Source organism: Sinocyclocheilus rhinocerous, unplaced genomic scaffold (genome assembly GCF_001515625.1).
Source record: "Sinocyclocheilus rhinocerous isolate Xijiao unplaced genomic scaffold, SAMN03320098_v1.1 scaffold68, whole genome shotgun sequence".
NCBI lineage: Eukaryota > Metazoa > Chordata > Actinopteri > Cypriniformes > Cyprinidae > Sinocyclocheilus > Sinocyclocheilus rhinocerous.
The window spans coordinates 592,774-609,112 of record NW_015666487.1 but is presented as its reverse complement, the minus strand read 5'-3'; the positions used below and the strand labels follow the sequence as shown (position 1 = coordinate 609,112).

At 36.6% G+C, this 16,339-nt stretch overlaps 1 protein-coding gene across 5 annotated transcripts in view; it reads left to right on the top strand.

The window, feature by feature from the left end:
• The window catches only part of LOC107732415 (protein FAM49A), a 35,133-nt gene extending 21,024 nt beyond the window's left edge, over positions 1-14,109 (top strand). For 2 of the 5 annotated variants that reach the window (XM_016543741.1, XM_016543742.1), the window contains 11 exons: positions 6,459-6,512; positions 10,346-10,425; positions 11,728-11,849; positions 11,968-12,073; positions 12,175-12,311; positions 12,427-12,504; positions 12,599-12,715; positions 13,089-13,168; positions 13,254-13,380; positions 13,483-13,553; positions 13,644-14,109. In XM_016543741.1, coding sequence (XP_016399227.1) covers positions 10,353-10,425; positions 11,728-11,849; positions 11,968-12,073; positions 12,175-12,311; positions 12,427-12,504; positions 12,599-12,715; positions 13,089-13,168; positions 13,254-13,380; positions 13,483-13,553; positions 13,644-13,707 — 975 coding nt within the window. In that variant the 5' untranslated portion in view covers positions 6,459-6,512; positions 10,346-10,352 and the 3' untranslated portion in view covers positions 13,708-14,109. Of the gene's footprint in view, positions 1-4,751; positions 4,892-6,458; positions 6,513-9,595; positions 9,677-10,345; positions 10,426-11,727; positions 11,850-11,967; positions 12,074-12,174; positions 12,312-12,426; positions 12,505-12,598; positions 12,716-13,088; positions 13,169-13,253; positions 13,381-13,482; positions 13,554-13,643 lie in introns of those variants that run through there. The other 3 variants (XM_016543743.1, XM_016543745.1, XM_016543744.1) reach the window with 3 other exon arrangements.
• The last annotated feature ends 2,230 nt before the right edge of the window (positions 14,110-16,339 follow it).

Here is a 16,339-nt window from a genome sequence, read left to right as displayed (position 1 = left end):
TCACGTCCTCGTATATTGAGATGCAGATGCTGAAACACTGTGAGCGTAACGTTTGTTTGAGTTTGTGTGTAACAGACGAAACTGTGCCATTCATTTACACAGAGACATGAAAAACATGCAGACTTCATATCTAAATGGCAGTCTTTTTATGCTTTAATAATTACAGACACTATCTTATTTCTCAATGTTAAGTGTACAGCCCTACTTTTGATTTAAATAATAATTTTTCTCGTAAGCGTAATCCTTTTTATTTCAGAAATTGTGCAAGCAAGTTGCTAAAGTAATGAAGTAACAGTAATAACAGTAACTGTTACAGTATCTGATTTTTTTTTTTGGCTATGTTTAGATGCCCTCTTGTGAGGTCAATAAGTACTGTGATTTTTCTCCATTATCAATGCTATCTCAGCAACAGCAGAATGGAGAGAAACCACTAGTAATGAGTTACTTGCAGCAAATGGACTTGTTGTGGAGACAGACAGGAAATGGCTGTTTTTACTAGACTGTTATTGGTTAGGTTAGACTTTCTGTGTGGTGCCCTATCACACTGTTTTGCTGCACTGCCCCGGTGTTTGTCAAAGACTGCACTGAGCATCAAAGCTCATGAACTCCCACACATTGTACAGTGAGGTCACTTTTCTGCTTTTCTCCGTGGATGTTATCACAAAGGAAACTCTCTTTCTCACCTGGTATTCAGTAGCATTACACGGGTGTGTATGTGTGAAGCTGACACATTGCTTACAGTAAGTAACACAATATTGAGACTCTGGATCAGTTTTATGTCTTAATGTACCAACTCTATCATAAATCAGCATCATGTTGCTGTTTGGTATCTGTTTCTACTAATAAAATAAAACAGAGAAGCAACTTGTTTTGATTTCCACAAAAAATGGTACAAATGAAAAGTGTGATTTATGGTCTATCTAACGAATGTTGGTGTGTATACATGTAACAGAAAACCACTAAACCTTGCATCAGCATTTTGGTTTGTTGAAAGGATTAGCATTATAGTAGTAATTAGGTGTGGGCATGACAGAAATATCACAGCACAATTCATTTTGTATAAAGGTGTCTGTTTTAAGTAGCCATGTAGAAATTTATCTAAATACTTCTTAATGAAATGCATAGTTTAACTTTATCTTGAGATATCAATATTTTCAGCTTTGTTAAAAACAAAGATATTAAGTAGGCTTTTTGTATATTAAGTGTTAAAAGCAGTTAACATCCAGAAAATTTGTGGGTTAAAACAAAATAATGAGATAATAAAGAGCCATTCATAAGCTCCTAAAAATGTCTTTTTGTAAATTTTCCTTTAACACTGTAGTAAACTAAGAAGTGAATTGAATCTATTGAATCTATGTAAGGGTGGGTAGGTTTTGTTCATTTTGAGTTTGTTTTATGTGAGCTGCTACGGTGCTCTCGGTGCTCTTAAAATAAACATGATTACTGGAACCCCCTCAGTCATACTTCAAATCCCACTGAACTGACCCATCATTAAAATCACATTCTTGTTAGATTAGCCATCCTGTCTATTTTAGCTGCTACTTACAAGAAGTAAAAAATAGGGGTGTAACGATACACGTATTCGTATTGAACCGTTCGGTACGAGGCTTTCGGTTCGGTACGCATTACCAACCGAACGTTTCGATTCGTTGGACTAATCCTATTACATTTGGAAAATAAAACGGCTTAAAGTGTGTGAAATACATTGTTCTCGGTGCCAGTGCGCTCAACAAGGCAGCCCAAACGACGTAACAGACAACGTGCTATCTGCCTAGTGGCGTAACGTTTGCAGATGGGCACGCACTGCGAAAGGCCCCGCGATAACCTCCCCTTGCTGGGGTGCATCGAAAGACAGTGATCTTGTATCGAAATGGTGTTGTTACAACTCTCCCCATGTTACAACCATACCCGGTCTCCCCCTATTATTAAATTAAAATTACAATTAATTTGCCCCACAATAATTACCAAATAACTGACGTGCTGGGAGGATAACAAAAGTTTAGGCTATATATTTACTCCTCAATTAAAATGTTTTTTTTTTAACTGTTAGCTATATACCATTATCAGCATATGTTGAAGTAGATTTGTCTCGTCGTCTCTGAGAGAATATGCGGCGTCAGATGCTGTGATATCCATTGGCTCGCCTTCATGGTTTAAAACAGAAATATTTCCAACATTGCGACGTAACCAGCTACCCCGTACCGAACGTACTGAACTGAACCGAACCATGTGTCGTACCGAACCGTGAATTTTGTGAACTGTTACACCCCTAGTAAAAAAATATCCTGCTGCTCATTTCAAAATGTTATCATTGGCATGTTACTAGTACAATAGGGGAAAAGGCTCATTACATATACAACAAGAATTAGACCTAGTTAATATCTGCACTTGCTGTACTGAAGACATTATATTTTCCTGAGTTTCCTTCAGCTTTTTTGTCCATCTCCATTTGTTTTCCATGGTGTTGAAGTTTTACACTTCGTTGACTCTTCATGCATCTTAACCTCTGGATGAACTGTGGGGAGTGGCTTTTAAGAGCTTCTTGAATGGCTGATGTGTTGCCTTTATGTCTGGGTTAAAACACTTTGCCATGGCTCTAATGATGTGCAGAATGGATATCTGAAATTGATACCCAAAAGACACATTTTCCTGCTTTAATATAGTACTGCATGGTGATAATTCTGAGAAGCTTTGCATTTTTCCATTTATCTTAAATCAAGTGAACCATATTCCCGAATATATAGAAGTAAATGAATCTTGCCTCATGATTACAAGCAGATCTTTTAGACCCATGGTGATGTCATCATCTAAAAGGTCTGTCACTGCCTAGAGGTGCTACAATTTCATGATGTGGACATTGTTTTTGGGAAAGATCACAATCTGTTTCACCACAATTGCTTCTGACTGTGCTGCTAAACCGAAGTGGAATGATCAAGTCAAGTAATCCATGTTTTAGCCAGCAGCCACAGTTTGTCAACAGTCGTGTTATGTTCTTGCACTGGTATGATTGCTGTGGCACCATTAAACTAATCATACTTGTATACTTGTAGTTAGACTGCTATGTGTGCCACCCAAGTGAGAATGGGAACTGGGAGTTGTTTGCTTGAATATTTCATGCTGTCGGTCATTTGGCCTGGGTCGTTTGAAGAGCCCATCTGCCTCTCGCAGGCAGAGGGTTTTGTCCTGGAGGTTAGCAGCTGGTCAGAGTCTAATGCTTTTAAAAAATGGGCTCAGCTCCTCCTCAGACTACTTGATATAGAGTAATTTGGAGTTTGTATCTGAGCTCTTTTGTTTGACAAAATATGATTAGAACTGAACTGGCTCATTTTAAAGGTCTTTTGAAACGGTGTGCTTTCCTTATACATCTCTAGTGTCTGTACTGCTTTTGAAAAGATGAACCAGTGTTATTTTAGCATCATTTATATGCTAATAAGGTATTTGTTTCTTTTTTGAAGCTTTGAAACAGTAACACTGGGATAAACATGATTTGCTTCTTGATATTATTGTCTGGTGTTGAATGAGTCATCACTATTTTTGACCTGTTTTTCCTGAAGATTTTAGATATCTGTGTAGCCTATATCTGCTGATTGAGATTATCGTACTACATAGAAAACCTTAGAGCTAATAGACGTAGATGAAAAACCACAAACTGCAGTTTTGATTTCGTATAGCCTAGTCTTTAAACTCCTTTTCCTGTGTACATGAAGAAACTTTTGCTTTCTAAAAGCTAATGCCAAGCATGTGATGTAATTTTATGATGTACTTATCCAAAAATGTGATCTAGTTTTGATCATCTTAAAACCTTTCATGCTAGGTTCAGCCAAAAATGACGCGACTTCTCTGCAGACTTCGCTCCCTCCTTGATTCTAGGTCAGGATATAGTGTTCATCATCCATACTGCCGTTGCCTTAGAGGAAAGCTGTTACTCAAATGTGCTTCGCTGTGCAATAACCCCCAAGTTGTCATGGAGATTGTTGTCATCCTGGCAGATGTATGCATGCATGTGTGTAGCAGCCCAGCTTTTTGGAAAATGTTTTATCTCCGTTTCTTACTTCAGTTACCACAATCTTTGGATTTTTGCATGTTGCAGAGATTCTCATATTTCAATAACTGAGCGGAAATACCCCATTTAAACGCAGATAATCTGAAAGCCGGCACCCTGCCTGCTTCATCCTTTCAGTTTAATCTCAAATGATAACTGCTATTCAGCATAGAGCAGCTTGTGTTATTGGGGTCACTGGAAAATTCCACTGTGAGTTCTGAAAAACATGTTTATTCTCTGGGAATTCTCTTTTCCTGATTCCAATACCTGGACCTGCTGAGAGGGAAATACCACAGATAAAATATCTTCGTGTTATTTTGGCCCAGATCATCACACGCTAAAAGAAGATCCTACTAAGATACTGTGCACTTCTTGGCGCAGATCTTCAGCTGATTCGAAAGCGCTGTAGAATTGATCTAACATGCTGTTTTTTATTCAGAAATTCCACTGGTTTTGCAGAGCGTGGAGAAGACAGGCGGACAGTGATGGCTTCTTTAGTGAGGGAAAGGTGCAGACGGAGGAGGGAATGGAAGACCACTCATCCGGCTCACGCGTTGAGCAGACGTATGCCCATATAAGGGCTTGTGACTCCATGGCAGAGTCCCTGTGGGGTCTGTTCATGCCCTGTCCTCAGGTTTGAGGGGGGGGAAGGGGAGTGTGAGCACTATGCACACTGACAGATGGGATTCGAGCCAGAGGGAGGCAGTTCTTTATATCTCTGTCTGTCTGTTAGAAGGTCTGGCTTTATTAACACTGTTGCGATGCGTGAGGGCAGAAGAGGCCGATGTATTAATTGGGATCGCTGATCTTAATCTTCTGAAGGAAACGCCGTCTGGTGGGAGGGTGACCGTGAGTATCACTGTGTTCTGAAAAAGGGGGAAAGCTCATTTCAAGCCTCTCTGGGGGAAAAAAAGGTCAACACATGTTGATATGAGCTCGTCTTTTGTCAGCGCAGCTCAATAGAGAGCTGCTTTGTGGATGACTTCATCATGAAGACAGCTTCCTTTTTCCTTGACAAATGGATTGTTAATTTGGCAGCTTAAGGGTGTTTCACAACTTGTGTGACAAGTTTTTTGTTTTCGTCATGATCATTCTTTGCATGAATGCCTAGTGTTTGTTGTTTGAATGTTTTTCCTTTTCCATATGGTTGAAGACGTAAGCACTTGTCTATGATGTGTTAAAAGACTTATTTTTATTAACCAACAAAGGCTATACTATGCAGAAAAGTGCTGTAGAAACAGTAGATATGTATTGCTGTCATGTGCACGTGAGCCTCTTTAGAGAGAGTCTCTCTGCTGGTTCCTGCCCTCTAGAGTGTTTTTGGGTTGCCATTAGTTGCATTTAGCTGGAATGTCTCTAGATATTTAATACCCCATTTAACATGAAACAGCTGTGAAGTGCATTTTAAATCTGATAGTGAGCTATCCATGATGAAATACATTGAATAGACTGATTACTATGTCATTGTTTATGTGTGTATAATCATTAGTAATTACTGTATATATGGGGTAAAATAGTGGCATAAAGACAAACAAAATATTATTCAAAACCTATTTTTGAAAGTATATAGCTCACATTGCAATTTTTGTTGAAGTGACTGGCATGTTTCCACAACAAAAACTGAAACAGTCATGCTCTTTATATTTTTGATTTTTTGCTCTCTTTTTTTTTTTTTTAAACAAATTATTCACAAAATTGGTTACTTAAACAGGTAGGCCTAGTTAAGTATAGCCAGTTGTTGTCATCATATGTATTTGTATTAAAAAATGACCAGGATAAATAATGTAAGCAAGATTATATATATAAATATAATCTTAAGTATAAAAGGTAAACAATTAAATTATTTGTTGTTATTATTTTAAATAATATTATATATCTACTTTTATAATTATACCTGTAAAGTGCACATTTAAAAAATATATATATTTTACAGGCATACAGAAAATAGATGTTTTTTTTTCTGTTATTTTGTTCACATATTAAACAGTATGAAATTTTATAATATTATGTTTTGTAATATATTTGATATATAATATATCATAATAAGTGTTTAATGTTATCAGAATTTAAAAAAACACACTAACCACTTCAACACAATATGGAGATAATATATGCATGTATTATACCCTGTATGTATATACAGTATGTTAAATTTGGCTGTAGAACTGTAGAGTAGTTTTGAGAGCATATATTCCTGCTGTGCTACATAACGTTGCAAAAGAAGTGGCACAGCAATACTAGATCCCAGTATAAACACCTTCATAATGAGAATGATCTTTGGCGCATCTCAATTGCAGTATAACAAACCGTTTGCATTTTGAATTACTGTTTACATTTTATGCCAATCGATTGGTTTGATTTTTCTCATTAAACACAACTTGACTGATTTGCTGCTCGTTTGTGTTCTATTTTTCAGAATCAAGAACAAGTGGATGATCTAAAAGGAAGCATACGTTCTCCTCCAGATAAGGTAACACTGAGGCATCCTGTCGATTATGGCAATATCAGATTTACAGTTACATCACTCATTTCGATTAGGCTTGTTTGCAGTGTCAGCATAGGTTCAGTTAACTCTGCTCCTCTTGCCACAGTATGTAGCATTTCCTTTTTGTGTAAGCAAATGAGCTTCTAAACCCAGCCAGACGTTATTACAATAAACACAACTGCTGTAAACTCTGAATGATAGCTGTGGTGTTCAGCTTCCACAAAGCAGGAAGTGTTGTAGTGTAGGCCGGTGCCTCTCGTAACATGAGGATTTGATAAACACAAACACGGTCACTGTGGGAACCCCATTAGGAAGTGAATAAACCAGTAATTTGTGAAGTTGTAAATATTACGGCTGTATGCAAGACCTGAGCAAGAACAATCTCTGTTTAAGCCCAGCCGAGATGCAAATGTTAATTTACTGCTCTGTTTATGAGCTGCTCAGTAGGCAGAGCCTAACAGAGGTCTTTTCAGCCACGGATAAAGTGGATTATTGTTTGGCTCGCATGGCCTCTAATTGCAGCATACATGGTTTAATTGCGAAGCACAGAAGCTTTTGATTTTATCTAATTCCAGTAGCCATGGAGGTCCTAACGGTAATGTATGTACAGTACGTCCAGTGCAGGGCTGAACTTAAAGGGATAGTTCACCCAAAAATAAACATTCGGTCAGCTTATTCCAAACCTATATTAATTCCTCTGTTTTGCAGAACATAAAACTTTTTGAAAAATGTTCTGTCCATACAAGGGATATCAATGAGCTCCACCATTAAACACATGCAGCTAGTACTAATATCACTATTAAAATTAGTCTGTTTGGTCTTACTCTAGTTTCTTTAAACAGGAAGTTGTTTTGTGTGACACTCCCTCACCAACTTTCCTGGTTACTCCGGTATAAAACAACCACCCGCGCCCCTCATCACACTACACCTTTTTTTTATACTAGCTCTCTAAAGCATGTAAGAGCACTTGTGAAGGGTTTGTCAAGGAACAAGGTTTTCATTACACTACACAAACACACTTCCAAGGCCCCTCCAGCATTTTTACACCATAAGGTCACCCCATTACCAATGCAGGTCAAGGCCTGTGTGTGCGCATGTGTTTTGAGATGCATTTGTAATGGGTTTTTTATATGTAGTATGTGGGCAGTGTGCTGGATTTGTGCATGTTGTGCTGTGATGATTCACTGTATAATAATGAATAGAGTTCATAGTGAAGGACACACACATGCACGCTCACACAGACACGGCTTCGAAATGGGCTGAATGTTCTGTGCCTGCTTTGTTTCACAGCCACCAGAGTGACAGTTTCTCATGCTTTTGCAAGTGCAGTTGTTCCGATGGTTGGAGCACTTTATGTTTGACAGGAAGCTCGTTTGAATCGCCTGCACTCATGTGTGGCGGTTAACCACATACAGCAGAAACTGTATTGTCTTCACATCCTCTTGCACATAAGAGCATTTGGAGGAATAAAACTGACTAGTGGATGTAACCTTGAGGTTGCCGTTTTTATTCTGTTTGATTTTTTTTTATTTTTTAGGTGACTTATTAAATGTGCTACACACTCAACCAGCAATTAAGTGAATATATTCTAGCTGAGGTTCATGAAAGTGCCAAAATTATTACCACTTCTGTACATCTGCTGTTAGAAGCTAATGCCAGATGATGATGATGCTATTATTATAGTGTGCACTTGCTCCCTCTGCTGGAGCAGTGAGGAGTCACATGCACTGTCTGCATGTATTTTAAAGTCACCATGAAATCACAATTTGACAATTTTTGTGTAGAATATGCAGTTTATTATTAATAATATATGCATGCACGATTATTTTTAACACAAATAAATAATCCCTCCTCTAGCCTATCTGCCACATGAGGTTGCATCAATCAGCCAACAACAATGGGCACATTTACATGCAAGCATTTATATACACTGATAACTACCAAAAATCAGTTTATTAAAATAACCTGTTTTCCAGTTTACATGCAAATCAGTAACCTGGCAATGCAAGTAAACTACGTTTGCAAGACTTTATTAAAAATCTGTTTATTTCCTGGTGGTGATTACATCAAAATCCATGTATTCTACTCGGAGTATTCCATTTGTTATGTTAAGTTAAATAAATGCATACTGTTAAATAAACCATTAAAAACCTTAGAGTGTTCCAAAATGTCAGGGCAGATTTGTACAGACTCCTTTTCTTCTCATATTTGAAGTTCCTAAGTCTGTACCACTTGTCCTATGGCTGCATGAGATGAGAACATATTTTTTATTCAATTTCTTGGGTCAAGAAAGAGTCGGAGCTTGCAATATATTTCCTCCTCCCCTACTGTAAAACATTTGCTGTGGTTAGATGTGCTTCCTCTCATATATTACACGGGTGTTCACATGCTAGACAAAATCGGGGTAATGGACAAAAATCTAGCTGTGTTGATCAGTTTATGCTTAAGCTGTTTATGAACTTGCACCGGAAAAGGCATTGTCGGCATATTAAAAATAATAATGGGTTTAATCTGTTTAAGAATGTGCATTTAAACGCACTCAATGATCCAACAATTCAATCAGTTCCTGATACATTACTATGATAGAGTGCAGTTATAACTTTATTGCTTATTTGGCGTAGTCTTAGTCAGTTGATAAAAATAAACATATCAGTAACTATACTCAAAGTATTTCAAAACAGCTGTTATAATCTCGTTTGAAATATCATATCAACATATCGGAGCATTTCAACTATTTTAAATGTATCCTCTGGCTGTGAATACATATGAGAAGGGCCAAGTAAAACTGACCTACAAAGAAGAAAACCAGTATCTCTTATGTGCTATGTGTTTTCCTGTTTTCAGAGTAGTTCAGAGTACCAGCATATTCTTTTTATCTGCTAGTTATGTGCCAATTCAGATTGCTTAGATTCTCTAGAACATCAATGTTAAACAAGTAGTATATTACCTTTCTAATTGCAGCTCTCATCATTTTTGCTATACTCGTAATGAAGTCACTGTTTATTGGTGACTTTAGGTTTCTTAGTTTTATTTCATGCAATTGTTTTTTATCATTATATCTTGATTAGGTTTCGCTGGAATGGGTAATCTTCTAAAAGTCCTTACAAGGGAAATAGAGAACTATCCACATTTTTTCCTGGACTTTGAAAGTAAGTTTTGAGAAGAGGTGGAGTCTGGGGTTGGCGAGACTCTATAACCAGCTGTTTATTCCCCAGCAGTGGCAGGAGCTGGGCTGACCGTCTCAACGCTCTTATAAGACAGTTTTCCCTCGTTGCTTTCTTGTGGTGAAAGTTTATGCTTCCTGCTGTCCAGAGCTGACGCTTTGTCTAAAGTGTGTCCTGCACTCTAAAAAATGCTGGGTTAAATACAACCCAGTGCTGGGTAAAATAGGGACAAACCCAGCAATTGGGCTGTTTTGACCCAGCGGTTGGGTTACTACCCAGAAGGTTGGGTTAAACATTTAACCCAACCACTGGGTCAAAACAGCCCAATTGCTGGGGTTTGTCCCTATTTTACCCAGCACTGGGTTGTATTTAACCCAGCATTTTTTAGAGTGTGGGAATTAACTAGAAGAAATGTTCTGATTTAAAGTAAAAGGGAAAAGCAAAAACAGTTCATATTCAATTTGGAATGATTTCCATGTTCACCATGAGAAGTTGAGGGAATTCTGTGTGTAGGAGCATGAGACTTTGCAGAATCACTCTTTAACGCTCAGTGTGACACCCTGTGATTTTATTGTCTTTGACGTTCAACACCTTTCTCTTTTCTCTGTCTTTCTACCTTTTTCCTCTCTTTCTCTTCTTGCTTTTCTATTTCAGAAACCAAATGGGGAATCTGTTAAAAGTGCTCACTTGCACAGAGCTTGATCAGGGGCCAAACTTTTTTCTTGACTTTGAAAGTGAGCAGTGCTTTTGCCTGGCCTGGTGTCTGTCACTTTTTCCGGCTACTAACATTTTGCAAGTACCATTGTCAGAATTGTCCTTGCAAATCTATTCGTCACGACGCAACAGCAAAACAGTTTCACAATGCTTTTGCATATGCAAATGCTTTGTGCAGATGAGTTTGATTGGGCAATAGTTAGGATATTTTATCTTTTTTACATGCCATCTTTAATTCTAAGAACTCAAATTGCAAATACAAAGATATTTAAATCTTTTCTTGAAAATCTAAAAAAAAAACAATCTGATTTGTTGTTGGCAAATGTGCATGACTTGCCAATTAGTATTTGTAACTAACCACATATCCAATATGTCTATGTACTGCAGCATGATACTTTCTCTGAAAATGATCTCCTTACTCTTTGCAGCTTCTGCTTGTTCTGTGATATTTTTTTAATCTCTGTTTGTCTCATTCTGAACTCTCAGCTCTTTCAATCCTTTACCTCTGTATTCTTGGTCGGTAAACTTTGAAATCCTGTGACCTTATTATACTCAAAACCTGTTATATTACACTAAACATTGGATTTTGTTTTCTGTCTAGAAACTTTAAAGAGAGCTTTACCCAAAATGTTCAGCATTTCCTGAGTATTTGCTTTGCTGCTTTTTTGATTGCATTTCAGCCATAACTCATAACCAATAAATCTTTACTTTTGAAATGAGCATCTCTATGAAATGTTGAAATATCGGGGGAACCTCTGGTTTAAAGAAAGAACATTATTTTTTTTATATGAAAATATCACCTCATTTATTTGTTTGTTTGTTGTGTTTATACATTGCTCCTAAAAAAATTTGGGCGCTTAAGCTTCAGTTTAATGTATGAATGTCATTACATTACATTAGATGTACAAAACATCAAATCAAGTGGCATTTATTTTAAAGAAAAATTACATTAACACACTTTTGAAACAAAACATTTCACTAGAAGAATTTCATGTGGTTTTAAACTCAAAAGCAATTGATGTGCTGAACAAAGCTGAAGTGTTTAGCCACTTTCTGGTTGTCAAATTTGGTGGTAGTTGGGCGGTGAACTGGAGAATAACCAAATAAAATAATGACTTCATACATTTACTTCACTACTAAAAATTAGATTGTCAATAAAAAAAGGCTGTAATTTGGAAAAATGGAAATGAAGATCTGAGCTCTATAGCTCTGTTCTCTGGTTTGCAATTGACACTTGGTTTGATATTATATCTAATGCTGTGAAATGCATTGCATGTAATAACTAGTGCTTGGCAGTGTGTAATGTAGTTTATTTGTGTCAGATGCACAACCGACAGACTGTGAGAGAGAGGTGTGGAACCAGGTGAATGCTGTTCTCCAGGAGTCAGAGAGCATCCTGTCCGGCCTGCAAGCCTACAAGGGGGCGGGCCAGGAAATACGAGATGTACGTCTGATTAATAGTTCCGTTTTGGCTTTGTGGGTCAATCAGTTGTATTTAATGGCATTTAGTGGAGTATATTTCTCATGCCAGATTAAATCATGTGACTTGTTTGACATTTTAGGCAATACAGAATCCTAATGACATGCTCCTTCAGGAGAGGGCGTGGAACTCTGTGTGTCCTCTTGTCATCCGCCTAAAGAAGTTCTATGCCTTTTCATTGAAACTAGGTACACTATTCGTATATGATTACCTATATCCACATATTTTCTCCTTAATCAGTAAGAAATGTAATGTAAGCTCTGCATCTGATCTGCTTTCTTCCATGTAGAGGAAGCACTGCAGAGCCTTTTGGAGTCTCTGACGTGTCCGCCGTACACTCCCACTCAGCACCTGGAGAGGGAGCAGGCCCTTGCTAAACAGTTCGCTGAAATCCTGCATTTCACGCTCCGCTTTGATGAGCTGAAGGTGCCAGCTGCTTCAATGCTTTTGTCACGCACCAATTTTTAAAAAATAAGAGGAAATGTATTGATTGCCACTGTGCTAGCAAATTCCTTTTTAAATGTATTTAACATTTATTTAGATGAGGATTCCAGCTATCCAGAATGACTTCAGCTACTACAGAAGAACAATCAGTCGAAACAGATTAAACAACATGAATGTAAGTGCAGGAACCTGAGATAAAAGGATATTGTAAACACTGCTGTGCTCATTTCTATATTAATTTGTGTGTTTGTGTGTTTTTCTCTATCAAGCTTGATATTGAAAATGAGGTCAATAATGAAATGGCAAATAGAATGTCTCTGTTCTATGCTGAAGCCACACCCATGCTGAAGACCCTGAGCACAGCAACAACAAACTTTGTGACAGAGGTACTGCTTGTTTCTACAGTTGTAATTTTAGCACTTTAATTCCCATCAGAAATACTGTAGAACACTAATGGTCAAAAGTTTGGGGATAGCAATTTTTTTTTAAAGTTTTTTTTTGGGGAAAGAATTTAATACTTTTTTTCAGCACAGATGCACTAAATTAATGATCAGAAGTGACAATAAAGACTAGGGGGGAAAAAAACAGTTATTTTAAATTGTAGTAATATTTCACAATAATATTGTTTTACTGTATTTTACTGTATCCTTTCAAAAACCTTTACCAATCCCAAACTTTTGAATGCTAGTGTATGATAATCAGTAGGCTACATGCATTGTAATTTCCGAGTGATTTATTCCTTTAATTCTTTCTCTGTAGAATAAGACATTACCTCTTGAGAACACCACAGACTGCCTGAGCACTATGGCAAGTGTTTGCAAGGTCATGCTAGAGACACCGTAAGTACTCGGGCTGTTTGTAGTGCATGAAGTGTTGAAGTGTATCATTGTGGCTTTATGCTCAATCTTTTACCTCTGCTAACAGAGAATACACAAGTCGATTCAACAGTGAAGACACACTTCTGTTTTGTATGAGGGTGATGGTGGGGGTTATTATCCTCTACGATCATGTGCATCCAAACGGTGCCTTCAACAAATCCTCAAAAATCGATGTAAGGCTACATTTCTCATATTTTCTCAATCAACCAAAACTTTTTTGAGTGAGTTTAAAATGACTTTTCCCCCCCATAATGTGATATACACACTTTCTCTAGATGAAAGGATGCATTAAAGTCTTAAAAGATCAGCCCGCAGATAATGTTGAAGGTCTCCTTAATGCCCTCAAGTAAGTTTTCTTTCTGTTCTTAAAAAAAAGATACAAGCTTGTGTAATGAGTTTCATAAATCATATAATCTTTTTTTTTTTTCCTCCAAAGGTTCACCACAAAACACCTGAATGATGAGTCCACTCCAAAAAATATCAGAACAATGCTACAGTAATGGTTTTAAGTGAAGCGGGTCAATATTCTGACCTCAAAAGATGTATATGTTTACATTTATTTAAGAACTTGATGTTAATACTTGGGTGTATTTACATAATCATTCCCTCCAAGTTACTGCAATGTAAAGAAAGCAGACCTTTATTCTAAACAAATTGCCTATTCTGTCGACAGAAGCACAAATTAATAAAAACCAAGCAGCCTTATGAAAATTCATGAAAAAAAAAATCATTTGCAGTTTTGCTTTCAAATGAATAACCATGATCATGTTAACCAAAGGGGCTTATGCACTGGTTGTGAGTTACAGTGAAATCCTATTGGCTAAAGTGTAGTCAATATTGAATGAGTAAAGCGTGGGATGCTTGTGCTTTTGTATTTTGTAATGATGAGAAAAGACAGTTTCTAAAAATACCATAATGTGATGTAACCATTTTTTTCTTTTTTCTTTTTCTATTTTTCCCAAATCTGTGGTTTGGCTGATGGTGGCGATATCAGCTTTTATTTTTGTTATTATGTGACGTGTGTTCTTTGTCTTTGCGCCTCTTTGTTTCTAACACATTCGATACTCATCAATACAGCTTTAAAATCTGAAATAAAATTGACATTTTGTTTATCTTTGATTTATATTTGTGATTAATCTTCTCCAAGATAGAAAAAAAAATATTTGTCACTAATTTGAAGTCCTGCAGTAATATTTCAGGTAAGGTTAGAAATGTGTGGGTTTTTTAACTTTTAATGTCCATTAACAACTAAAAGACGTTAAAGAGTTAAAAAAAAAATTTTTAAGAAAGTTTTATTGATGCGCTAAATTGATCAACTGATCAGCAAAGACTTTCAACTTATTTTCAAAAGAATGCTGTTCTTTTGAACATTCTGTTTATCAGAGAATACAGAAAAATATCACAGTTTCCAAAAAAAAAAAATATATATATTAAGCTGCACAATTGTTTTCAACAATGATAATAATAAGAAATGTTTCTTGAGCAGCAAATCAGCATATTAGAATGATTTCTGAAGGATTGTGTGACATTACTGAAGTAATGACTGCTGAAAAATCAGCTTTTCCATCACAGGAATCAATTACATTTCAAAATATATTCAAATATGCCATTTTGAATGCAATATTGCTGTTTTAACTATTTTTGATCAACCAAATGCAGACTTGGTGAGCAAAAGAAACATTTCAAAATCTTCCCAATCTTGCAGCTTTCTGAATAGTAGTGTACTTGACTAGACTAGAGAACCAAAAGGCTGTGAAGACTCGGTTTAAAATAGTAATTCCTGAGTTGTTAAACTAACTGCAATTCACATTCATAATGTTACAACACCGGATGGCAGTGTTTCACTGCTCTCACTTTAAAGCATAATTTTAGCCCAGACGGAGTAAGCAAGCATAACATTATTTTTTCATATTCACTTTTATAATAGCAACCACTTTAATATTAATTACAGAAGATCACCAGAATCTCCTAGCAAAAATGTAGTGTTTTATTAGATTTTTCTCTATTAAGTCGTGACATATCCCAGTACACACGATTCAGCCTACATGATATCTGCATGATTCATTCTTGTTATGAAACTCATCTGAATGCGTGTTCATGTATTGGATGACTAGCCAGTTAAAATGCTAATGTGTTTTTCTAATAGCTCCGAGCCACTAGCGGGTGAACTGAGAGCCATGAAAACAGGCCCTCCTCTATGCAGCTCTACAGCAAATGGGATTAGAAAATCCCATCTTTCTTAGTGGTCTCCCACTCTGGTCATTAGATCAGGTCTGAAAACCTTCCAGCTACTGTAAAAAGAATGAGTTTTATAATAGTCTCTCAAATACAGGCTGTGGTGGAGGTGTTAACAATCCTGTCATGAGGGTGTGCTATGTGTATCCAGTGGTATGTGTTTATTGAATATTTATTGCGAGGTGTACAATCTTTCCCTGATTACAAGCTTTGAGATATGAATAAAATGAAAGTGAAATGTTCCTTACCAAATGTCAGTGGTGCATATTAGTGCCTCAAAGAAACGCAAACAACGCTTAAGCGCAGGCTTAAAGAATTTCAGAGTTATTGATGGCAATACGATTTCCTTTTGTGTTCCAATAATCAGCAGGGCAGAACGTAATTATTGGCATTGTGCTCTAGCAGAGATGACAGTAATGCAGGCCTTGAGACCACATTGTCTCTTAAAGGGATAGTACACCCAAAAAAATGAGTAAATGTTGTAATTAACTTACTCAAATGGCTTTTTTTCTTTGTGGTTTATTATGTTTTTTTGGATCTCATAATTATGACTTTTTATAGAATTGCGAGATACAAAAGGGCAAGTTATAAACTTTTTTTTTTTTTTCTCCGAATTGCTGAAGAAAAAGAACAGTCAGAATTGTGAGGTTTAAATTTAAAGTTGGGAGGGGGAAAAAATCTGAATTATGAAATAAAAAGTTTCAATTGCCTTTTTAACTTATGTGGCGGATACACAAAAAAAAAAGTTTATATCTTGAAATATTCTGCAAATATATAAAAAAGTCGCAATTACCTATTCTTTTTTTTTATTTTTATTCTGTGGCAGAAACAGATTAAATTCCTTTGTGTTGCTCCAAAACTATAACTAAAACTAACTAAATTACATTTTCTTATGTG